General features: G+C 44.1%; 1 protein-coding gene across 1 annotated transcript in view; it reads right to left on the bottom strand.

Moving 5' to 3' along the window:
- The window catches only part of LOC137327481 (A disintegrin and metalloproteinase with thrombospondin motifs 5), a 41,290-nt gene extending 16,802 nt beyond the window's left edge, over nt 1–24,488 (bottom strand). The window contains exons 1-5 of the mRNA XM_067993350.1: nt 23,249–24,488; nt 13,370–13,502; nt 11,464–11,631; nt 9,043–9,326; nt 7,246–7,429 (exon numbers count right to left, since the gene is read on the bottom strand). Of these exons, the coding sequence (XP_067849451.1) occupies nt 7,246–7,429; nt 9,043–9,326; nt 11,464–11,631; nt 13,370–13,502; nt 23,249–24,256 (1,777 nt within the window). The 5' untranslated portion in view covers nt 24,257–24,488. The remainder of the gene's footprint in view (nt 1–7,245; nt 7,430–9,042; nt 9,327–11,463; nt 11,632–13,369; nt 13,503–23,248) is intronic.
- Between the last annotated feature and the right edge of the window lie 2,405 nt (nt 24,489–26,893).

The following is a 26,893-nucleotide window of genomic DNA, read 5'->3' as shown; positions in this document are numbered from 1 at the left end:
ACTTTTTTACGCTGCAAGTGGTTAGGATCTGGAATGCACTGCCCGAGGGAGTGGTGGAGTCAGATTCAATCATGGCCTTCAAAAGGGAACTGGATAAGCACTGGAAAGGAAAAATTTTGCAGGGCTACGGGGAAAGGGCGGGGCAGTAGGACTAGCTGGATTGCTCTTGCATAGAGCCGGCGTAGGCTCGATGGGCTAAAAGGCCTTCTTCCGTGCTGTAACCTTTCTATGAGTCTATGATTCATCCCCCCTCCCTCTCCAATATTGCAGTCTTCTGCTATCTTTAAGCTCCTCCTGAACATTGAGGTTCTCCTCTTAACCTTACCGCCTCCTCTCTGAAATGGGTTCTCTACCTATCCTTTACCCCCTTTCCTTCAATATTGGACTCACCTAACCCATATTCTCCCTCTCCAATAATTGAGTCTTCTGCTATCTTTATGGCCCTCCTGAGTATTGGGTTCTCTGCCTAACCTTATTCTCACATTCTAAAATATTGTACTTTCCTAACCTTATATCTCCACTGCCAATATTTAAATTTCCTCCTAAATTTACTGGACTCTCTTCCTGGCCATTCCACACTTAACCCTCCTGTTGCAGTGCCACAGATAAATCAGCCCCAGTATGCCTTATACACTTGGAGTGTGGTATTGTTTCAGCTCACTACCTTGTGCACACAGCACGCCTTTTAATATTTTCCATCGCTTTGGAAATGTAATCCTTCCTTCGATTAAATGACCGGAATATGAAATACGGTCATGCAAACAGCAGGCTGGAAAAAATTCACTTTTCTGGCATCTTGCATTCAGACACTGTACTGTTAGATGCCAAGACCAACAGGATCTGACAGCAGACTCAAACACAAGCCACCTCTAATGCTTAGAAGAGTGCAAACAAGCCCTGGGTCTCTGAGATGAGCAACCCTCACCACTCCTAATCCCTTTTTGGTGCAGACCTGCAATGTACACAGGGATTTAACTTCTTTACAAATTTAGATTTCCTCAGAAACTCAGCTCCAATCACCATTCAATTCATATTTTGAGGCAGCTTTTTTGAAAACTTCACTGTGGTTTTGTTTTTATTTCATACGGTCGCTTGTTCAGATTCCTTTTGGAGAGGCAAGCATGCCAGAAATCCATCATTTAAAAGATGCCAGACCCACTTTAGCTACTACTCACCTCAAACTATTTTCCATTACATTATGTGCTGCAAATGCAGCCTGATCTTACAGGCATTATAAGATTGCAAAGTTCATTATGATATGTGCTCATTATGATGTTAATTCTCCAAAACTTTTAACCCTGTTGGAATGTCACTCAGTGCCTAGAACAGCAATTGGCTATTTCATGGTATCCCCATCTCTATCAGAAGGCAACTCAATATCTAGGGCGAGAACTGGCTGTTCCCCTTGCCCTGTTGGAATGTCACTCGCAGTGTCTAGTTGACAAGTGACAGTTAGAAATTCACTCTCTACTTCTTCAGTATCAGATATGCTCCCACTGCTGCAAGTGAGCTGGTTAGCTGTTCGAGTCAACTGAGATAATCTAACATATTTTCCTGGCGTTTGTTTGTAATTCCCATCTGGAGGGACATTCCTGAAATACTAGCGAGATAGGTTGAATATGTTCGAAGCAGACTGACAATAAACTTAAAGGATAAATTGGTTGAATTTGTTTTGGTCCAATTTTCTCTCCTTTCCTGTAGATAATGGCCAGGAATCTCCTCGGAGCTCTGTTGCCGTAACTTCACCAGAAATGGGGTATCTGCAACACTTCCACCGAAGTTATGGCAGTGGAGCGGCAGCAGTTCTCAGGAAATTCCTGGCCAATCAGTATGGTTTCATGGATTACTAGCCCAAGTGGCCAAGGACCCAAATGTCAGATAGTAGCACTCTGGCTCTGAGTCTGAAGGTTGTGGGTTCAAGACCCACTCCAGGACTTGAACACAATTTAGGCTGACACTCCAGTGTAGTATTGTAGGAGTTCTGCATTGCCAAAGATGTTGTCCTTCAATGAGACGTTAAACTGAGATCCTGTCTGTCCATTTTGAGAAGCATTAAGGATTCCATGGCCTTATTCAAAGAAGGCAAGGAGTTCTCCTGGAATCCTGGCCAAAATTTCTTCTTCAACCAATACCACCAAAAACAGGGTCTCATCTGCATGCCCCCAACCAGTTTCCCATCTGAAACTAGTGGCCAGGAGCACAATGTCGGGCGGAAGGAGGCCACAGCTAGTGACCGAAGGAACGGTCTCCAGCACTCAGGTAAGTCACTGGGAAGGGGTTTGGGGGGTGGGAGGTGCAGCATAGAATCATAGAACGGTTACATCAAGGGGCAGGACAGGCCTAGACTTTCCTTGTGGCTCCTCCTGGCCCCATAAGGAAAGTTAAAAGAAAGTTAAAAAAAAAACTTAACTTCTTTGGTCCTTTCCTGGCCCCGGCTCCTCTTCTTGCTAGGTTGACCTAACTGGAAAACTGCAACGGCTTCCCCACTTAGTCCCATCACAGTCAGCTCTACATATTTAAAGAAGGGTCCTTGCCAGTTTGTCGCAGGTGTCCTTCCTACCTACTCAGAAGAGCAGGTTAAAATCTAAAGACTGCGGTAAGAGAGCGTGACATCGGCAGGTAAGTCCCCTGTGCGATTTTAACAGACCGCTTGACTGCTGCCTGCCAGGCAAGCAGGGTTAAAATCGCCCCTTAAAAATTGCTGCCTGAACTTTAGTGGTCAGGTAGCTCAGTACCACAACATATGATGTGTTTAACCAACTTGATAAGAGTTTTTTGATGAGTAACAGAGCGGGCAGATGAGAGCAATGCAGCTGATGTGGTGTATATGCATTTTCAAAAAGCTTTTGATGAAGTGCCACATGGTAGGCTTGCTCTTAAGATTGCGGTCCATGGAATAAAGGGGGCAATAGCAACATGGATACAGAATTGGCTAAATGACAGGAAACAGAGTAGTGGTGAACGGTTGTTTTTCGGACTGGAGGGAGGTGTGCAGCGGTGTTCCCATGGGGTCGGTGCTGGGACCACTGCTTTTCTTGATATATATTAATGATTTGGACTTAAGAGTACAGGGCACAATTTCAAAATTTGTAGATGACACAAAACTTGGAAGGGTAGTGAACAGTGAGGAGGATAGTGATAGACTTCAATAGGATATAGACACTCTGGTGGCATGGGCGGACACGTAGCAGATGAAGTTAATCGTAGAAAAAAATGAGGTGATGCAATTCGGTAGGAAAAATGAGGAGAGGCAATATAAACTGAAGGGCACAATTCTAAAAGGGGTAGAGGAGCAGAGGGATCTGGGGATATATGTGCACAAATTGTTGAAGGTGGCAAGGCAGGTAGAGAAAACAGTTAAAAAAGCATACGGTGTCCTGGGCTTTATAAATAGAGGCATAGAGTACAAAAGCAAGGAAGTCATGATGAATCGTTACGTAACACTGGTTCGGCCACAATTGGAATATTGTGTCCAGTTCTGGGCACCGCACTTTAGAAAGGCTGTGAAGGCCTTAGGGAGGGTACAGAGGAGATTTACTAGAATGATTCCAGGGATGAAGGACTTAAATTATGTGGATAGACTGGAGAAGCTGGGATTGTTCTCCTTGGAACAGAGAAAGTTGAGAGGAGATTTGATAGAGGTATTCAAAATCATGAAGGGTCTAGACAGAGATTAACTGTTCCCATTGCCGGAAGGGTCAAGAACCAGAGGGCATAGATTTAAGGTGATTGGCAAAAGAACCAAAGGTGATACGAGGAAAAACTTTTTTACACAGCGAGTGGTTGGGATCTGGAATGCACTGCCCGAGGTAGTCGTGGAGATAGATTCAATCATGGCCTTCAAAAGGGAACTGGATAAGTACTTGAAACGAAAAAATGTGCAGGGCTACGGGGATAGGGTGGGGCAATGGGACTAGCTGGATTGCTCATGCAGAGCTGGCGCAGACTAGATGGGCCAAATGGCCTCCTTCCGTGCTGTAACCTTCTATGATTCTATTGAGAAATGGGGGATGGGAGTTGAAATTTTTTAGCAACTTAAAAAAAAACATATTGATTATTCAAGGATCAACAAGTTACATTTACTTAGTGCTTCTCATGTAATGAGTATCTCAGAGCATTATACTAGGGCGAAGGGAGTGTCACAAGAACAAGAAGTGAAGGAATTGGGGGAACTGTAGGTTTTTCCAGATAGATGTGCTATGGTGGTCTGAAGTCTTTTGAAGACAAGGAAAGAGATAATGAGGTAAAATTGTTTTTGGAAGAGAACGCCAGCAGCCAGGAGTGTATTAACTAAAAGACTAGCCTCCGCTAGTACAACAGTCATCATGAACTCAAATTGTGGGCTGCAGACTAGAATGCATGAGGTGTATGACCAGCCTGGCTGCCCGCCATCAGAAATGGTTTAACAAACTCAAGCAGTGCCACGTTCTTCTCGCTGCACCAAATCCACCTGTTACTCCAGAGTCATCTTGTAGGGTAAGGATTTGGGAGAGCGGATTAATTTGGAGGGTGAGATAGAGGAAGAAAAACAGGGACGAGAGAGTTCGCCTTTGATTTAAAGTTTCCAAGGACCAACCACTGCTCAGAGCACTGATTGAGGACCAAAAAGGGGAGATTTCAGGAAGGATGATGCCAGGAGACTGACAGGTGGCAAATAATGAGAGGCAGGAAGGCTGGTAGAGATTGAAGCATAGAAAATAGGAGCAGGAGTAGGCCATTCGGCCCTTCGAGGCTGCTCCGCCATTCAACATGATCATGGCTGACCCTCTATCTCAATACCATATTCCCGCTCTCTCCCCATACCCCTTGATGCCTTTTGTGTCTAGAAATCTATCTAGCTCCTTCTTAAATATATTCAGTGACTTGGCCTCCACAGCCTTCTGTGGTAGAGAATTCCACAGGTTCACCACCCTCTGAGTGAAGAAAATTCCCCTCTTCTCAGTCCTAAATGTCCTACCCCATATCCTGAGACTGTGACCCCTTGTTCTGGACCCCCCCCCCCCCAGCCAGGGGAAACATCCTCCCTGCATCCAGTCTGTCTAGCCCTGTCAGAATTTTATATGTTTCAATGAGAACCCCTCTCATTCTTCTAAACTGGAGTGAATACAGGCTGAGTTGACCCAATCTCTCCTCATATGACAGTCCTGCCATCCCAGGGATCAGTCTGGTGAACCTTCGCTGCACTCCCTCAATGGCGAGTATATCCTTTCTTAGGCAAGGAGGCCAAAACTGCACACAATACTCCAGGTGTGGTCTCACCAAGGCCCTGTATAACTGCAGTAAGACATCTTGCAATGAAGGCCAACATACCATTTGCCTTCCTAACTGCTTGCTGCACCTCCATGTTTGCTTTCATTGACTTTTATGTTCCTTGCAAGTTTACTCTCATACTCTATTTTTCCCCTCTTAAATCAACCCTTGGTCCTTTTTTGCTGAATTCTAAACTGCTTCCAATCCTCAGGCTTGCTACTTTTTCTGGCAACTTTATGTGACTCCTCTTTGCATCTAATACTATCCTTAATTTATTTTGTTAGCCATGGTTAGGCTGCTTTTCCTTTTGTGTTTTTGCACCAGAAAGGAATGTATAATTGTTGCGATTCATGCATTCGTTCCTTAAATGTTAGCCATTGCATATCCACCGTCATGCCTTTTAATGAAGCTTCCCAATCTATCATAGCCAACTCACTACTCATACATTCGTAGTTTCCTTTGTTTAGATTTAGGACCCTAGTTTTGGATTGGACTACTTCACTTTCCATCTTAATGAAGAATTCTGTCAAGTCATGGTCACTCTTCCCTAAAGGACCCCGCACAACAAGATTATTAATTAACCCCTTCTCATTGCACAATACCCAATCTAGGATAGCCTGTTTCCTGGTTGTCTCCTCAACATACTGGTTTAAAAAAGCATCTCTTACACACTCCAGGAATTCATCCTCTACAGTATTATTGCGAATTTGGTTCGGCCAGTCTATATGTAGATTAAAGTCACCCATGATTACTGTAGTACCCTTGTTACATGCATCTCTAATTTCCTGTTTGATCCCATCACCTACATTACCACTACTGTTTAGAGGCCTATAGACAACTCCCACCTGTGTTTTCTGCCCCTTGGTGCTTCTTAACTTCATCCAGACTGATTCTACATATTGATTTTCTGAGCCAATATCCTTTCTCACTATTGCTGTGATTTCATCCCTTACTAACAACACCACCCCACCTCCTTTTCCTTTTTGCCTGTCCTTCCTAAATATCGAATACCCTTGAATATTCAGCTCCCAGCCTTAGTCACCCTGCAGCCATGTCTCTGTAATTGCTATTATTTCATATCCGTTTACATCAATTTGCGCAGTTAATTTCTCTACCTTATTACGAATGCTTCGCGCATTCAGATACAATGCATTTAGATTTGTCTTTTTAACATTTTTAGACATCTTAACATTTGAGATTGAGATGTTCAAACATGGAGATGATGGAGGGATAAAGGGATAGGACAAGATGGGATCTGAATATGAGAGTTATGCTGCCTCCATGGCAGTTTGGGTCAGGATGTGATGGAACATGTAGCCAGACAGAGCAGTTCTGGTGAGAAGGAATGAGTCCATGTTAATGTACCAATTTTGTGAATAGTTGCTTATATCAGCCTAGCCAGGGCTCCTAAATACCTTACTGAGAGAAACCGAGGTCCAACCAACTGTTTATATTTTTTGGATAATAGGTTTAGTGTTTCTCTAGTCATTCTTATCGTTAAAGTGCTGCTAGCTAATCTGAAGGCCTAGTGGGTACAGGCACCACCCAGTGTAACACTAAGCCATGCAGACCAAAAGGTCCCAGATTCAATCCCTTGCTTTGCACCGAGTTGGCTGATCTAATTGGAGTAACAAATAACACACTACAATAAGGCTCAGTGCCTTATTGGGTACTGGGGGGAGGGGTTTGGAAATCAGCCTGGGTCCCTAGTCCTGATCACAATACAGTGACCTTGCTGGAAAGTGCGCTTGTGTGGATAACTGGGTGTACGATAGGATCAGGCTCAGCAATGATGCCTTTGATGGTCAAATATCCCATTAAAAAAGGCCATTTGGGCAAGGTGCCAGAAAGTTGCCAGCAACTGTGTAGCTGTGTTCCAGCATGTGAGAGCCTTCAGGAAAGGAGGGGGAAGGAGAGAAAACCGACAAGAAAGATTGTTGTGCCTGTTCGGTGTAGTTTACTTCTACCCGAAGAGAGATTATAGGATAGACGTACCAGTTTGTGGGCACGGCGTCACATTGCAGGATCGGTGGATGGCGCGTTTCCCCACACAGTATTTGCCATTGTTTCTAGGAGCAGGATTGTTGCAATGCCGACGGGCAAACTGCACCCCTCCTCCACATGTCCGTGAACACTGTCCCCAGGATCCCCACGACCCCCAGTTTCCATTAGCCGAAGCCTGTAACATAAGGAGCAACAAATGGAAATCGTATAAAGACATTAGAACTCAGTGGAGCTAACAATGCGTCAATCGGAATGGGATAATCAACGGTGCGTCTGTGTCTATAGGATTTCCAACAGGAAATTTTTCCAACTTTACTGGCATAAGACTATGGTGGTGTTGCCCACAGCCAGTGCCAGGACTGTTGCACAATCACTTAATGGGAGTTACTTCAATGTGGATCTCTCCTCTATTGAGGCATGCTTTTTACTTTGCAATCCACACCAAGAAACACTGCTCTGCCTTCTTCTCAGATTGTCAGGTGACTAGCTTCACTGCCAGTTTCTTTTGTGGATAAACCACGAGGTTACTGTTACTTTGTCCTCTCCAATCTTCTATGCTCCTCTCCTAAAGCCACCGATTTCCTGATGGGCACATGTGCCAAGATACCTCACCCATATGGAATTTTTCACACATGTGTAAATGTTGCCAGGCTATTTTTTGTTAAGAGGAGGGCACCTCAGCTGAGCCCAATCCGTTTCTTGCCCGACGCCCACTTTCTAACAGGTGTAAGTGGACGGTGATCAGGAACGGGAAGCCTGGCTTGAGGTTACCCCTCCCTATCCCACTTAGTTCATTTATCCACTGAGCCATTGGGGGAGCTTAATCTCAAATGTCAACACTTGCAAAATGCACTAACATGAACTTTATAAATCTATCCAATTGTCCTTGTAGGCCCTGAACTTGTACCATGGGATAATAACGCATGAACACTTAATGTATTTGAAACTCCACTCTCCGCTGTGCTGGAGGAGTTGCTAACCTTTCTATCTGAAACATTAAGTGTCCATATGCAAGTACCCCACTGTATGATTTCAGGTCCACAAGAAATTGAACCTGGACAGATACCATAGGCCCAGGTGCCAGCCTCACAAGCACAGGGACCAGAGATTTTGCTGCAGTTTCTTTTTACGAAAACATTCAGATGACATTTTATAAACCTCGGAAACTGGAGGAAACCATCTACTGCTTGGCAGCCGACATTGAGAGGGATCTGTGGGAAAATAGCTTTCACGTTACGACATCGGAATGAACAGGCCGTTGTTCTCTTGCTTACTAGCTTTATTTCCATTGGAATGAGGCACCAGAGTCTTTGTCAGCTGCATTCTTGGTTCTAACCCGGCACTGGAATGACACAGACAGCTGGGCCAATTACTGTCTGAGATTTGTTGTCTTCATTCCCTCAAGGCCTAGGGCAGCATACTGTATCACAACAGAAATAAAAACACACACACACACATATAGCGCAACAGCTACTTTGAGGCTGACACCATTTCCCCCCCACCCCCCCGTGTTTCTTCTCCTTTCCTCTTCTGAAGCTGGAGACTTATGTTTAAATACGTCCGATACCACATTCATTAATTTTTAGTGTGTGAGTTTAGATGGTGAGTGTTGGCAGGCTATTCAACCACAGAGGACATCACAGCTGCATCTGATCATATCCTCACTAGTGGTCCAGACACACACACGCACTACAACATGACCAGGAGTGGGAACCCGGACCCTGGATGCAATAAAATGAAATTCCATGCTCTCCGATTGGTGGTGTCACTCCTAGATCCCTTACTCACCGAGTAATACCTCCGTTTGGTTTTGTCCACGCATTTTCCATGGAGACAGATTCTCCCTTTTCCGCATGGCGTCCCTTCCACGGCAGGCAGCTTCTTGGTCATGCACACCATCTGCCCCTGGCGGATGACGGCGCACCACAGGCGAGAGCACACATCCATGCCTGGGCAGACTGTGTACTCTGGCCCGAAAGCCAGCTTGCACTGGCGGACGGCATCATAGCTCTGCCCTGGCAGCTCTTCCGGTCCACGCAAGGGCTTCTGTGGAGAATCAAGGAGACAATCCCCTAGAAAGGAAAGCAATCAGGACACCATAAAATAAAATCCTCACGTATGCGCACATCTCCTAGAAAGAGGTCACAACACCACTTTGTTTAACTTAAAAGCTCAAAGTAAACTATCTGCCCCGATGGCTTACTAAGCATGACACTGAAAGTCAGGCCAGGCCAGGAAAGTTCCGGGTCCGATCTTGTAATGATAGGTGATCTCAGACAGGGGGAGTTGCTACGATTAGCCTCAGTGCCGCTGGACTAGATGGAGGGGAAAAACATTATCTAGGTTTCCTTCTCCTAATTGTTAGCCATTGACCCCTACTCCCGTGTGCGCGCATATATTTGTGTACACACACGCAGATTAGATGAGGGCAAGATCAAGTTCAACTGCTATTTCTTCCCATGGTCAAATAACTTACTGACATTCAATGTTGACGCTCACACAAGAATGGGCACTTAGGTAGGTAGCAGAGCTGGTGCCTGTGGAACTGTACCCCTCAGTGAGAGTCAGCAACTTCAGGACAACAATGGAGGAAATTGGAAAATATCTCAGTGTAATCTCACTCATCTTTGAATGATTAAAGAGACATGTTATTATAAACACCAGCAAATTTCATCCAGCCAGTAACTCCGCGGGGTCTCACTAAACTTTAAGTAGATGAAAAGGCCCAAACTTACTTATTTCAAAAACTACCATCATAGACTCTAGTATAGTTAAATGGAGCCAATGTCCTTGTGAAATGATGGAGACCTATGTTGGGGAGTATAGTATCTTCCCATTCTGTCAACGTCAGTCACTTCCAGGGCAGGTATTTCATGGCTTAGATGTCAAATAAAGTTCCTTCTGCTCACTCTCCCGCAATCTGTCTCAACCCTTATTACCCTCCCTCCTCCTCCTCCTCCCCTCCTTACCGCCCCTGTCACATCGTAGCATTTCCATTTCCCACCTCAGCCATCCTTGTGGTGATCGTGAGTGAGACTGTTCATTTAGCACCAATTTGTGCTGAATTATAAGTTGTGAACTCGCACACGCTGGAGAATGGATTCAGAATACCTCAGATTCATTCCCATGTTCGAACTCACTGTGCTATCTGACAGTCAGGTGAGATATTAAACTAAGACCCCATTTGCCTGGTCCATGGATGATAAAGGTCCCAAGGCACTATCTGAAGAAGGGCAGGGAACTCTTCTGGTGTCCTGGCCAATATTTCTCCCTCAAACATCACCATCACAAAATAGATTGACTGGGCAGTTATCTCCTTTTCTGTTTGTGGGACCTTGTTGTGTGGAAACAGCACACTGTTATTATATGTTTAACCATATAATAACAGTGACTACACTTCAAAACGTAACTCACTGGCTGTGAAGCACTTTGGGATGTCCTAAGAGATGTAATAAGCCTCCATATAAATGTTCGTTTGTTTGTTTATTCGTTCATACTTTTTACTTGGAACTTTACAATAAATAAACAAATGAACTATAATTGAAGTACATCCTTTGAATTCTGTTTACACCACAATTTGCACTAATTTTTCTGTATGTCTCTTTGGATTCTTCTGCCAGTTTCCTTCCCTTTTCTAAAGGTGCTGATGCTTGCTGGGGTATGGTTCTAAGCACCAGCTGCCCTCCAGTCCCTCGCCCAAGTGATCATTCTTCATGTGTGAGCCTAGACAATAAATTCTGGCAGGCTATTTTGTTGCTGGAGACATCACAGCTGATCCTGATCCTGTTCTCATCAAGATCCACACAGATTTTCCAGCAGGGGTCACCAGAGAGCGATCAGCAGTTAGAATCATGACCGCTTTCCACCCCTCTTTAGTCCGGGGCATAGGGCCCCCTTCTGCCACCTCAGTTAAGATCAGCAACACAGCATAGACGAGAAATCAAATCTGGGATATTCTCAGGTCTGGATGGCTCAGTACCATGATTGACTAACTGAGCTATCATGGGAGCTTATAGATGTATATATAAATGAAAGGACATGGTCAGCTTGGGCACAAACAATGCAACAAGAGTGAGATTGTGCCCTGTTGGCATAGGCTATGATAGGTTTGGCACATGAACAATATCAACACACAAGGGCTACCCAGTAATACGGTATAAAAAGAGGGGCATAAAAATGTATATTGTTAACATCTGCCAGGATACATACCATGACCGTCGTCAAAGAACTCTGTTACTGTGGCAGAAGTGCACTTGGACCATGGTTTGGAGGAGTCAATGCTGGTCAGAATGGAAGACATTATCCGTTTATCCTCAGTCAAGCCATAAGACTCTTCACAGAATTTGGAATCATCATGGGATAGTCCCAGGAGATGTCCTTTGATCAACAAGAAATAGTTATGTTAAAACACAAGTATTGTCTGCTTTGGTGCCTTAAACAGTTCTCAGTTTAAACACAGTTTCACTATTTTGATTGCCAAATGCCGTCTTGATAAATAATCCCCCTTCAAAACCCAAACTAGGCATCACTTAACCACTGCTCCTTGATTTACTTTGTCTACACTCTCAATTTTGTCAAACTTAATTGGTGCCCAGCATTATGGGCCTTGGTCCCTTTCCTTGGATCTTCTGGCACCACCACCAGTCTGAGAGGCTGGCCATGCATCCTGCTCCCACAGGCCTGACCCAATGTCATTCTCTAGAATTGAAATTTGCATAAGTGGTTTCAGGGAAACACTCCCTTTGAACATGTCATGGAGAGGGTGCAGAAGAGATTCATCAAGATGACATTGTGGAGGAGAGGCTTTTCGTTATGAGGAGAGATGAGAGAAACTGGGCCTCTTTTCATTATAACAAAGAAGGTCCAGAGATCTAATACAGCTGTTCAAAATGATGGCAGGTTTTGATAAAGTAAATCAGAAAAATCTATTTCCTCTGGTTGATGAGTCAAGCATAAGACTAAAATGATCACCAATAGAATGGAGAGGTTGCAAGATTCTTTTCTATGCAGCGGGTTGTTAGGATGTTGGATGCTCTACCAAAGCCCTTCCACCATCTACAAGGCACAAGTCAGGAGTATGATGGAATACTCTCCACTTGCCTGGATGAGTGCAGCTCCAACAACACTCAAGAAGCTCGACACCATCCAGAACAAAGCAGCCCGCTTGATTGGTACCCCATCCATCACCCTAAACATTCACTCCCTTCACCATCGGCGCACAGTGGCTGCAGTGTGTACCATCCACAGGATGCACTGCAGCAATTCGCCAAGGCTTCTTCAACAGCACCTCCCAAACCCACGACCTCTACCACCTAGAAGGACAAGAGCAGCAGGCACACCGGAACACCACCACTTGCACGTTCCCCTCCAAGTCACAAACCATCCCGACTTGGAAATATATCGTCATTCCTTCATCGTCGCTGGGTCAAAATCCTGGAACTCACTTCCTAACAGCACTGTGGGAGAACCTTCACCACATGGACTGCAGTGGTTCAAGAAGGCGGCTCACCACCACCTTCTCAAGGGCAATTAGGGATGGGCAATAAATGCTGGCCTTGCCAGCGACGCCCACATCCCATGAACGAATAAAAAAAATAGAATCCATAATAACTTTTAAAAATAAACAAATATTGTAAAAAGAAAAATTTAAGAGTCTGGCGAAAGGGCAGGGAAATGGGACTAAGCGGATAGCTTTTCAGAAAGCCGGTATATTGCAATAGGCCAAATGCCTCCTTTTGAGCTATAAAATACTCTGGGGTAGATCTTGACTTTTGCGACACTATCGTACAAAGTCAAGATCTACCCTTCTGATTCTATGAGCTTTCACTTTCTCCCTATGGGGAAGCACCTGGCCCCTGCTCAGGACCTCCCTTTCCATGGCTGAGCCTGTGGAGAATTGCAGTACAAACTCTGCCCAACCACTCCCTGTGGCTACATATTGGGGGCCAATCCATCTCTCCATTTATCACCTAGACTTGATACATATAAACTGATAATCCCCAAGATGTCAGCTTAGACAGACTCATCAACCCTTTGTGGGGTTCTTATACATGGGTTGCCTATCTGTGAGTATATACAGATTTGCTATTTCTTGTACAAGTGGTGATATACGTACCGATTTCATGAGCGACTGTAAATGCAGCGTGGAGGCCGTCATCTTCGATGATTGCACAGCTGCGCTCGGGGGAGCAGATGGTTCCCACATCCGCCATTCCCAGAGTATCACATGAATGGTGTCCACACAAATTCTGTGCAAAAAGAAGTGCAAAATACATTAGATTCAAGTTAGAGATTTTTTTTTAAAAGCATTAATGTCAGAAGTTCAAATTATAAAAAGAACATGCTAGAAAGATACAGCATGTCAATCAACATCTGAACGATAGGTTAAGACTTGAGGCAAGAGCTTTCAACATTAAGACACCAACAAATTAAGGCAGTGGACTATTAATGCAACATTATCCAGCCAAAAAGACCTCAGTGCCTCACTACTCATTGACTAGATGAAGAGATTCAAACTCCACCTGAACATCTGGGCTAGGAACACACACCAATAAATTCTAAAATAAGATCAAAAATGCTGGAAATACACAGCAGGTGAGTCAGTACCTGAAACAGCAAAGGCAGGCTAACATTTTAGGAATAGATGACATGTGAAACGCTAACCAGTCTTTTCTTTTTCACATGCTCACTGCTGTGCAATTCCAAAATATTTATGCTTTTGTTTTAGATTTAAAGGTAAAGACATAGAACAGTTCCCCCCATCTCCTTAGAACACACTGTACAAAGTTATTATGTTACAGAGTTTAAATGATATATTTAGTATCAGCAGATCTCATGTTCCATTGCTCAAGAATGGTCTGGAGCAACATCGTGATGTTTAATGGCTGAGATGTGTTTGACCTGACCTGTTTGTAAGTCTGCTGCTCTAGTGCTCCCTGGAATAACAGTCTAAATGGACAAATCCAGGTAATTGTAGCTGCTTGTAAATTTCAGATTCCAGCTCAGAAGAACCCAGCACGAAATAATTGGCTTCCTTTCTATTTTTATTTTTAAGATTGTTTGAATTTCTAGGTCATACTTTTGCCATGTTTCCAAAAATCACGAGTAGAGTTCTTATTTTTAAAATCTTTCAAGACATGTATTTTAAATTTTTGGTAAAATAATCATTACCAATGTATGTTCTTCTTTTAAATTGATAAGTTTGAGTTAATATTTATTTACACCTACCCCGCCACCCTTTCTCCCATTTTGGTTGGTCCATGCGATGTCACTTGCTCACCTTGCAGTGGCCCCATCTCTCTGAAAGGGTATGTGTGTGTACATAGAGTGAGGGTAGGATCAGCTTCAGCTGTAATGCCCCCACAGTATGAATTGAATAGCCTGCTGATGATCATTGTCTGGGCTCATACAATGAAGAATGGACACTTGGATGAGATACTTAAGGGCTGCTGATGCCCATGGAACTGTACCCCAGAAAGCCTCAGTACCTTTGACAGGGCAAGGGGTATGTGTGAAAAATAAATCAAAGAATTAAAGATTATAGTGCTAACCAGATGTGTTCAGGAAAATGATTGTGTCATCATGCTCTCCCCTATGGAAACATAGTAACATATCCTATAGGACACTTTAGTCCATGTTTAACATCTTAATTCTGGGGTTCCACAATGTAGTTCAAGGCTGCTACAGAGAGGGTAGATGAGGGCAATGCAGTTGATGTGGTGTATATGAATTTTCAAAAAGCGTTTGATAAAGTGCCACATGGTAGGCTTTCTATCAAGATTGCGGCCCATTGAATAAAGGAGGCAACAGCAACATGGATACAGAATTGGCCAAATGACAGGAAACGGAGAGTAGTGGTGAACGGTTGTTTTTCGGACTGGAGTCGGTGCTGGGACCATTGCTTTTCTTGATATACATTAAAGACTTGGACTTGGGAGTACAGGGCACAATTTCAAAATTTGCAGATGACACAAAACTTGGAAGGGTAGTGAACAGTGAAGAGGATAGTGATAGACTTCAAGAGGATATAGACACGCTGGTGGCATGGGCGGACACATGGCAGTTGAAGTTTAACGCGGAAAAATACGAGGTGATGCATTTCGGTAGGAAAATGAGGGCACAATTCTAAAAGGGGTAGAGGAACAGAGGGATCTGGGGGTATATGTGCACAAATCGTTGAAGGTGGCAAGGCAGGTTGAGAAAGCAGTTAAAAAAATCATACTGGCTTCTGGGCTTTATAAATAGAGGCATAGAGTACAAAAGCAAGGAAGTCATGATGAATCTTTATATAACACTGATTTGGCCACAACTGGAGTATTGTGTCCAGTTCTGGGCACCGCACTTTAGGAAGGATGTGAAGGCCTTAGAGAGGGTACAGAGGAGATTTACTAGAATGATTCCAGGGATGAGGAACATAAATTATGTGGATAGACTGGAGAACCTGGGATTGTTCTCCTTGGAACAGAGAAGGTTGAGAGGAGATTTGATAGAGGTATTCAAAATCATGAAGGGTCTAGACAGAGTAGATAGAGAGAAACTGTTCCCATTGGCAGAAGGGTCAAGAACTAGAGGGCATAGATTTAAGGTGATTGGCAAAAGAATCAAAGGTGACATGAGGAAAATCTTTTTTACGCAGCAAGTGGTTGGGATCTGGAATGCACTGCCCGAGGGAGCGATTGAGGCAGATTCAATTATGGCTTTTAAAAGGGAACTGGATAAGTACTTGAAATGAAAAAATGTGCAGGGCTACAGGGATACGACGGTGGCGTGGGACTAGCTGGATTGCTCGTGCATAGAGCCAGTGTGGACTCAATGGGCCGAATGGCCTCCTTCTGTGCTGTAACCTTTCTACGATTCTATGATTCTACAATCTTTGTGTTCAGATAACACCGAAACGTGAAACTTGAGTGATTCGGAACACCAAATAAACCACGAAACATTGGCTCAAAATTAAAATGAGTGACCCTGCGATTCAGTGCTCCCAGAGGGGTGTGGCACTTCCTAGAAGTGCATTGTGGGAAATCACGGGCACACAGCACATGATTTTCCATCCATGGATGGAATCGCATGCTGAGCGCTTGCAATTTCCCAAGGTGCGCTCCCTGCAAGTACCACACTGTGGAATCGCCTGTTAACTTCTTTGAATATTAGTGTACGAATAAATAATGCGCTCTTACGAAATTTCTCTGGCTGCTATTTTAATGGAGGTGTTAATCCGTTTAGAATAAATATTTCACTCCCATGTATTATTGTTTTGTAACACAGGCCAGCCTGTGTGTTGCTGCGTATATATTTTATACACAGGATGGACAAAAGGGAATGTTGTATAAGTACTTCTATAACCATAGATATATATCTACTAATTTGTTTGTTTAAAGTTAAGAAATAAGGGTGAAGAGACCAGGGCGATAGTGAAGGCCACCACCAATGTAAAACCAAGACGCAATGATTAAATGAATGGCTCAGGGCTGCCAAGGTTCTTGTTGCTGGTAAATAAGCCGTTTCCTTCTTAGAGAGAATGTTTGCTCTGCGAATTTAATGAGTTGAGGTTTCTCTCTGTCTGTGGATGATGCAGAATGCCGGCTGGCAGCCAAGAGGGGCAATACCCATACTCTGTGCAAACTGGCCATTAGTGGCTCTCTGAAAAGGGAGAGGGAGAGTGAAAAACAACATTGCAGAGGAACAAAAAAATAATAATTATAAAAAAATACAAGTTAGAGGAAGAAGGCAATGAGTGGTGTTTTCACACAGGTCCCTGGCATTAGTTCAAAGACTCTAGAATCAGGTGTCTCTGGTGGTCAGCACTCTGTTTGTATTTCTGTCTCTGCTTAAAGGCACAGGGCAACACAGCTGGGAGTGCTCTTTTTTTGGGCCGACACAAAATCGTTTGGAAAATAAACAAACGTCTGTGAAAGTTCATAGCAACACACACACACATGTATATATACACAAACACATGGAAACAGACAGCCTTACTGTTCATATTATTTACCCAACTTCTGCAGTAGGGCCCAAAAACCCATGTACAGTATTACTCACAATTATGTTCCGGTGTGGGATTTGATAGTTACCTTGTCAGCAGTGAGTTTTCCCTGAATAAGTTCATCTATTCATATTGTGGTTATTGATAAACACAAGGTGCTGACTGCCCTCCATTACACACCTCCCACCCCCGCTGGGTTTGACCTGCCTCTGCCTCGCTTCTAGTTCAATCTTTCTATGTCCCCCTCTCCAAAAAGGAGTTAGTATGAAACTCAAGGATTTAAAACTAATTTTTAAAAATGTTCCAAAAATAGAATATCACGTGGTTGGCAGATGTCCGTGTAATTAAGGGCTATTTTCCCTTGTAACATACAAAATGGCATGGTCAGGCTGTTTCAATGAAAGGCATTTCACCTTCTGATGAAAGGTCACACAAGATACTTTGTTCAGCTTGTAAACAGCGGGATACGCCACAAGGTAATTGTGCCTGATACACTTTAAAAAACACAATTATGTAAAACCAACATAATGTGGGTTACTGCATTGCCAGCGGTTATGCCATGGCACAAACCAAGATCTTGAAGCAGGTTCTCCCAGGAGTTGCTGCACCCCATTTAAGACCAATCTGGCTAAAACCACATTTTATGTTCCCTTTTACTTGCCTCCTCTTTTGAAGGTGCTGATTCATGCTAGAGTACAGTTCCATTGACGCTAACAGCACTCCAGGTCAAGTATAAGCTGGGACAGCAGGTGCTAGGCTATTTTACCACGGAAGGCATCACAGCCAACCCCCATTCTGTCCCCACCCAACATCCTAACCTGCGTGATTTCTAGCAAGAGACACTGGATTGCGATCAGGAGCAGGAATCTTGACGGATATCTTTTCCTCCACCTGGCCCAGGAACACAGGCCCTTACTACCACCCTGGCTGAGATCACCTAGCTAAGTCCAGGTCAGGGATCAAATCTGAGGCATTCCTGGTCTGTAAGCCTTAATGCATTTACTCAGTAAACCATCAGGGAGCAAGTTTTCTCAATGTAAAGATCCCCCATCCAATTCATTCCACTGGGACTAAGTTCACAATTGGAGAGGTAACTGTTTCTCTTACACACATACTTTTTCATCAGTTAAGAAGATTGGATCGTTTGGGAAAGATGTTTAACTGAAGTCTAGCTGACAGATTTTGCTTCAAATTTTAGACAGTTACTGTACTGGGTTTTCTAAGTCTCTCTATATAAAATCTTGTGGCTTTGAAACAAATTATCTTACTGATAGTGGAAACATGACTTCCTGATCTGTACAATTACAGGTATAACATTTTTTATACTGTCAAATTGAATTTAGCAGCAATTAAATGCAGTAATAAGATATGTTTGAAATTATAGTCGTATATAGCTGGAGTTTCAAGAAGATGAATTGGAATTTTAAGCTCTGGAACTTGCGTTTGGTCATTACGAGACTTTTTTTTAAAAAAAAAGCTCAGAAACCAAGGCGAAGGGCTTAAAGTCCATTGTGCAAGCCAGTACCATGGTGGAAATAAGGAGAGAAGACAAGATAAGTAATAGTCGAAAAGCCTCCTGATATTCACTGTCTTGGCTCACACATGAAGAACTGCAACTTGAGCGAGGTACTGGGGGATGGCTGGCATGTACATAGCTGTACCTCAAAGTGAAACTGAAACTTAGAGCTTTCAGGAGTGTAGGGTAGAAAACACAAATATTTCTAATATACACCAGTTGTACTACGGTTCTTTTTCTGAGAATGGTCATGTTCTCACAGGATAGAGACAATATTTCTGACATACTTAGCACCCAAGTGCATTACGGACGAGACTAATGAGTCACAAAAAGTCTGGTGGCCATTCAAAGAAAGCGCAATCCATTGACGTTTTAATCACTGCATGAGAGGCCACTACATTCTACAAACTGTGGAAACACAGAAGCATGCCACTGTAAGTGGGTATAATTGGTGCTATTTGTTACCAAGGTCATTACATCCTGATGATGGCATCTGAAGGGCGGGCAGCCAGTTTTAAAAGATGAACGATTCCATGTTAGTTCAGGCTGCGTTTTTTTGGGGGCAACGGATGGGGGAGGTGTGAAACACTACTTCTTTGGTTTGCAAGCCAGAAATAATAAAAGTCTTTCTGCTTATTTGATGGTATCTTTGTGATCAGGAGTCACTGACTTACCAATTTTGTATATAAGAAATACTTGAGCTTCACTTGACATGTCAACCACTGATATCTTAAAAGGGTTATTATAGCGCAGTTACATGAATCTGTCTGCACTACTCTTCCCATTCCCCAACACGTACACTTGCCTAGTTACACAACCAGACTCCTTTAAAAGCCTAGTTTTTGCTTTTTCCAGTCTTCTCCCTGGTCCACTGACTTTGGTTTGAGGTACAGTTCCATGGGAGGGACCAGTCCCCTAGTAGCTCACCCCAAGTGGTCATGATTCACGTGCGAGTCTTGACAATGATTGTTGGCATACTATTCACCTGTTGAACTCCACGTAGGCACACTTTGAGTGGAAGGGAGGGGGTCATTGGATAGAGGTTGGGAGCAGGAACCCCAGTTTTTTCATCTCCCTAGCCCAGAGGCATTGACAACAATTGCAGTGCTATTATTGCTGTCCAGCTGAGATCAGCTAATTCAACAATGATCAGGAGAATCAAATCTGGATACCTCCTTGACTTTATGGCTTAATATCACACCAGATAAAAGCCATGTTAACAATTTCAAGGTCATGGTAAAAGGTGAGTTAGAATAGGCAACTGTGCGATTAATCTCGATTTCAATGCAATGAGGTTGCAGGGAGGGACAGAGCATGTAGGACTGCATATTTGTAGCTTGGAGAAGCAAGAAAGTTCATAGAAGCAATGAGCATAAAAAACAAGAAAGATGATGACTAAGAGCGAGTTTGGACACAAGAAGTGGGAGCGTGATCGCCTATCAGATGACAAGCTTTTTCATTCATCCTGACCCAGAGTGTGAGAGAAGTGCTGGAAAAGCCTTCCCAGATATCAATATTCAAGTCTTGGATAGATTTGGTCTTTATAAAGAGCTAACCATCTCATTCTCCTTTCCTACCTCTCTGTCATTTGCACAGATGAGGAACTAGCTTGTACAGAAATACTGTGGTTCTGCTGCTCCTCAAAAATTCAAATTTCTCTCTAGTTCTGGTAGTTACAGACTGAGGACCAATACCCCAACTACCACAGAGGCAAATGAGTCAGACACCTAGGCTGGAAAAACACCTATCCATTGACTCAGTAAGCTTATCCAGTGAACTGTTGAGCCACGCAGACTAGGAAGGTCCCAAATTTGATTGCTGGTCTGTGCTGAGTTAACAGATCTCACCAGGGTCTCAATTGGCCTTGTGCCCCAAGCTAGAGAAGGAAAAATTAGCAATGGCCCCTGCTGCTTCTTGGTGTCCAGTGTGGATGTTTTCTGAGGACAGCATAAGTTCAGATGTCCGCAGTGTCTGAATAGCCTGCAACATGCACCACCGAGGCTCACAGTTGAATAATGACTGCTTGGGAAATGCACCTATGGCACCATTTACCAGCAACTAGTTAATGGTTTGAGGAGGGGAGGAACATGTTCTTCGAGCCAGCGCGGACATGATGGGCCGAATGGCCTCCTTCTGTGCTGTATGTTTTCTATGGTTCTAAGAAAACATTAGCCTGAGGAATTTCAAGTCAGTCTTTTCCCAGAACTGTACAAGTGCAACTGGACATCTGTTAGTTCAGCTCATTCTGAAATCTGTTTACATCCTTAAAAATACAAAGTTCTAAACTTGGAACACTGTCAGATTTCCATAGTCTTATAAACCCAGTTACTGAAGTGCAAGTAATAAGAATGAAAGAATGAAGGAGCAGAAAAAAAACACAAGATCACCTCAGTTATAACATATAATGCCATACGCATTGAGAACTGCATTCCATCTGAGACTTAACGAAGCATCTGCACCTGTTTGGCAAACCATGGTCAACATTTAAACAATGATATTTACATTTAAAAAAAACTTTACTGTGTTGCTTCTGCTTGATGTCACTATTAGAGACAATACCAATAATAAATAGTTGGGGGGTAAATCAGGGGCAATTTCAGGAATTAGAGCAAGAGGGGTAAGAGGAGGCAAAATCTATGCCAAAATAATTGGGGGATGGAACATCTTACCCTCATTCTCATCCAATGGTTGTGCTACTGATGAAAAATCCCTTTAATCTGAAGCTAAATTTCACTTGACCTTTCTAAGGTTATATGTCTAGCGAAGGGGTGGGGGTAGGGTTACCAACTCTGGTTGGAGGAAAAGAAGAAAAAAAACTCTGGTTGGAGGAATTCGTGGCGGTTTGATCACGTGACATTCTGATCACATGACCTCTGACCATTTGAAGCCTGATCGAGTGACCAGGCATCACATGACTTCTACAAATGTTATTGTATTTATCTTATAAAGGGCAGGTCTCCTGGCGTTTAGTATTTTTGCTCATAGTTTCCTGCCTGCAGCTGTTGTCCGACAAGTTCCAAGAACTAGGAAGCTACCTGTGAGCAGGCAAAGAGGGGGAACCGAGGAACCACTCCATTGCCGAGACTCCGGATTCCCGACTCTCCCCCTCCCCACTGCACTCCACACCGTTGCGGCTCTTTTTGGGTGACATCACGGAGTGAGGGGTGAGGCGCACTGTGGCGGGAAATGTAAATCATTGATCTCCTGGGCTGCTGGAGGCAGTGCTTGGGGGAGAAACCCCCGATTCCAGGTGGGTTGGGAACTCTAGGTGGGGTAAGGATGGAGGTTTATAGTCACAAGTTCCACCAGGTGCTGAACTTACAAACTGCAGCAGCTGAAGTTTTCACGGGGGGAAAAAAAAATCCAGATCCCAAGGCTGCACCAAACGGCCTCGGATTAGCATAAGGATAACTTAAAGTGGCGTTGCCTTTCTTGGGAAAATAAGTATTTGGCAAACCTTTTTTTTTCAAATTGCAGAGGAAGAAAAGTCATAAATTATCCATCGCGACATAATGTGCAAGAGGTCCAGAGTTGCATTCGACTGGAATCACATGTTTGTGAACAAATGAAAAACAAAATTAGCTGAACGATTTTTCAGGAAGATGGTGTCACTTTAATTTAGCGAGCACATGCTCCTGGCTTGCAAGCCATAGGCTCATGTGTTTATCAATATTTTGTTGGATGGAAGGGTGTTATTGGTGAGAACTGACCTCATCCCAATGCCTTCTACAAAAGCAAGAAAAACACACGCACAACTGTACCGGTCTGAGGAGATAGACAGCTCCAAATAGTGAACAAAACCATCTCCAGAGCTCGGGATCACGCTGCCAACAACTGCCACCCCCTTCAAACCAATTGCAAGATGATAATGGACCTCTACAATTTAAAAAAAATAACTTGCAATTAAAAATACAATCAATAAATTTTAGTTGCACTTTGCAGTTTGGTAAAAGGAATTCCAATCATTTCATTCCACAGGGGGATTAACAATAATTTTGAGATTTTTTTAATAAACACACACACACACGAAATGCTGGCATGCTGAAGCTAACGCAGCTTTTTGAGCCAAGGTTACTGCTGCTGGCCAGCATGCTCATTCTGAACCATGCCAGTGCCAGTAGCCTCGGTGCTTGAAGGCACAGACTCCCTGCTTTGCCAGGGGAGGTTCAGTGAGAGTGCAAATCAAATTTGCGCACGGTAGTAAATTTGACACTTGCTCTCCCAAAGACACGCGTACACACTGAAGTTCATACTGACTGCTCTATAATCAGGTTTACGGTGACTGAATAGGTCAAGGTCTGATTCTATATTACATGAGATTCCATGAATCTTTTTAACAGGTATTTTAAGGACCCCATTCCATCTGTTTTTTTTCCATGAAAACCTTGTTTATAAAAGAAATGGTTTAAATGGAAACTGTTAAAGGTGCATGCCATCGACACTTGCCCCCTTTAGTAGAGTTTACATATGTATATGTATATTTAAATTTGACTTACTTCCCGGGTGAAGAGGATGGCAGCGTCGTGGTGCTCCGCGTGGTTATCGCCGTGCTGGTTCTGCTTGTGTTGCCACCTGCAGAAGTTCTTGAGGGTGGCCGCGGCGTTCTTGTTGACCTCGGGCCCCTTGTCCACGTCGCTGATGACCACGATCTTGACCACGGCCAGGCGGACGGGGTTCTCGATGCTGGCATGGCCGTACAGCTTGGAGGCGATGGAGGTCAGGGTCAGCAGGTAGTGCTGGATGTTGCGCCCGTATTTCTTGGACATTGACTCGTCCGCCACCAGCAGCAGCTCGACGTGCCGGGGTCTGGAGACCGAGCGCTTGAAGCGTCTGGAGAGCCGGGGGCTGCCCGGCGTCTCCGAGCCGTTGGGGTGCTTGTGGTTGGCATCGTCCTCGCTTCCCTTGCCCTTCATCCCGGAGGTAGGAGTCTCGCAGCGGCTGGGCTGAGCCAAGGTCTGGAATCTGAAATGATCTCTCGCAAAGACGTGCAGGACTTTTCCAGCTGCAGCTCCAAACACCTGGTTCTCCCGGGCTCCGGACCCGATGAGCGGGCTGATGGTGTAACGGGAACGCCCAACAGCAAAGAAACCATCCAGACCCCCGCAGAGATTAAAGACGGCCAGCGACTCCGGGTTGGAGTCCACGGTCCCTCGGTAGTAGCAGTGCCCGCTTGCCCCGCCGTCTAGCTCCAGGGGACCCAGGACTCTGGCACCAAAGTGAGGCGAGGTAACAGCCTCGTCCCTTTCCAAATCCAGCAGGAACCTCTTGCCGTCCGCGTACAGGATGTAACCGACCTTCCCGTCCCCGGCGTAAATCCGATCCACATTCTGCACCATCCCGCTCCTCCTCCGCCATCCCCGCTGGAGGGGAAACAGCTGTCTGCTGTCGGAATGCCCGGCTGGGGAGCCCAGTACCGGCGCAGGTAGGTGAGGCTGATCGACTGCAAGACACAACAGCAGCGACTGGTGCAGAGTCCAGACAGCGAGGAAAACAAACAGCACCATGTTTGCAAAATAATAACAAGAAACACACACGGATTCTAAAATAATGATTTTACAAACAACGTGCAAAAAATGAAATGCAATTGAATGCAACAACTGTAGCCCTCCCAAACTTTCAAACTTTCTAATGCGTTATCGTGCAACAGTAAATGCATCAAAATATTTATTTTAAGAAAAAAGTTCTTTGTACAACGGTACCCCCTCACTGTAACTAGAAAGAGAAGGGAGTAAGATCTAAGATGTGAGGCGGTGTAACAATGAATTTATAGCAAATTCTCAAACCCGGACGTCACCGCCTCGTCTTAAAGACGAGGTTCCAACCGCCCCCTCCCCTTCCCCCAGTAATATCCTCGTACATTGCTCTCCAAGTAGCGTCACTGATTCATTTCGTCAAGATATTGTGAAAGAATCCACTTGTGGTTCGTGCTTTTAAAACTTGGCTGCACAAAAGGATTCGACCGTACGTTGATCATCGTGCGTGATCGTAAAACTTGGGTTTCCAGGACCTTTTCCAGACAAAGTTTATTATTTAATTGCCTTTCAGTGTACAGAGGCATAGTGAGTAAAATGTTAGGGGCATCGTTTTCATACCAGCGTACGAACACCGCATGGAATTTCCTTGTTCGCTATCAATAGTACAAGCGTTAACCCTCTGAAAGTAAGCAGGTTGAAAGGATAACGGAACTTGATACCTGCCTGTTCAGGGTTTGCACTCTAAAACTGTATTGTAATTTCAGCAGTTAAGATGTTATGGGGCACTGTCCTGATGTGGGACTGACTTGTACAGACTGGGAAGCTCTCAAGTTTGATCCCCAGTCTGTGCTGAGTTAGACGGGGTGGTAGATGGAGGTGCTATAACTGGCTTCAGATCCCTGAGTTAAGAAGGCGACAAATCATTGTGGGGTCCCCACTCTTGGTGATCCCTGCTGGAAAAATGCTGTGTGTCGACGTTGGGTGGGGGCAGGATGGGACTGACTTAGGATGCATCCATTCACATGGTTGATAATCTTGCTGACACTCACTGCGCAGACTTAGACACGAAGAAATACCATTTGGGCAAGGTGCCCTAGGACTTTCAGTGCTCGTGGAGTCACTCCCGAGTATAAGTGGGCGCCTTCAGGAGAGGAGGGGAGAACATGAAGTCCAACAGTTACATGGCTGCAATGGATGGTTTAAATTGTCCCTATTCTGTTCCCTTCCCTCTTGTCTCCCTCTCACTCCCCTTTCTGCTCGCTCCTCAACGCCTTGGAAAAACTACAACAATCTGTGACTCCGCATCTTTTATTTACAATGTATATAAATATATAATTTCTGGATGAGAACTTAAGGACTGCGGAAACACTACTTCACTTTTAAAAAACGTGTTTTTTAAAAAAAATGTAAACATTTTACAAATTACTAGTTATTTCTTGTAACACGGATGCTTCGTTTATCCTGTGTGATACTCGGGGCTTTATGTTTATTGTGTAAAAATATGAGACAAAACTAAAGTGACAGGCCCACATTTATTTAGCTTCATCTTCATGGTCATAATATCTAAATACAGGCCACTGTTTTAAAGTGGCAGCCCCTTCTATATATTCATAACAATCTACACATTTATCTTGGGTGAATATCACTTGCTAGTAAGGGTGATATTAGTTTTTTATAATCTCTACAGTCTAAAAATGACCTCGTGCAATATAATCGTATGAAATTATTGAGCCAATTCCATGCCCCTATACGGAGCAGTGCTCACAGACTACATGTGGGAAATGCAAGTGTCATAAAAACATGAACATAAGAAATAGGGGCAGGAGTAGGCCATACGGCCCCTCGAGCCTGCTCCGTGATTCAATCATATCACGGCTGATCGTCTGCCTCAACTCCATTTTCCCGCCCTATCCCCATATCGCTTGATTCCCTTAGAGTCCAAAAATCTATTGATTTCAGTCTTGAATATACCGAGCATCCACAACCCTCTGGGGTAGAGAATTCCAAAGATTCACAACCCTCTGAGTGAAGAAATTTCTCCTCATCTCAGTCCTAAATGGCCGACCCCTTATCCTGAGACTATACCCCCTAGTTCAAGACTCTCCAGCCAAGAGAAACAACCTCGCAGCATCTACCCTGTCAAGCCCTCCAAGGATCTTATATGTTTCAATGAGATCACCTCTCATTCTTCTAAACTCCCGAGAGTATAGGCACATTCTACTCAATAGGACAACCCTCTCATCCCAGGAATCAATCTAGTGAACCTTCGTTGCACCTGCTCTAAGGCAAGTATATCCTTCCTTAGGTAAGGAGACCAAAACTGTACACAGTACTCCAGGTGTGGTCTCACCAAAGCCCTATACAATTACAGCAAGACTTCCTCACTCCTCCCTGTGGGCTAATATCACAAAGGGTAATTTCTAGGCTCATTATTTATGTAGGCAGAGACTAAACATATTTAATATTCTCAGTTCTAGGATACCCTACACAAACATTATTTTGCGCTCGGTATCGATTGCGAAATAGTCGGTCAGGGTTTTTTCTCTTGTTGATTGGTTGGTTCGGTTCAGCGGCTGGGAGAGGAATGCGCGAACAAGGAACAAACAACTAAATTACAGTCCGCGGACCATAATTTGAACAATTCTCCTCAGGTAGAAAATAGTTCCA

Source organism: Heptranchias perlo, chromosome 11, assembly GCF_035084215.1.
Source record: "Heptranchias perlo isolate sHepPer1 chromosome 11, sHepPer1.hap1, whole genome shotgun sequence".
NCBI classification, from domain to species: domain Eukaryota; kingdom Metazoa; phylum Chordata; class Chondrichthyes; order Hexanchiformes; family Hexanchidae; genus Heptranchias; species Heptranchias perlo.
Note: the sequence above shows the minus strand (reverse complement) of the source record. Positions and strands in the feature narration are given on the sequence as shown.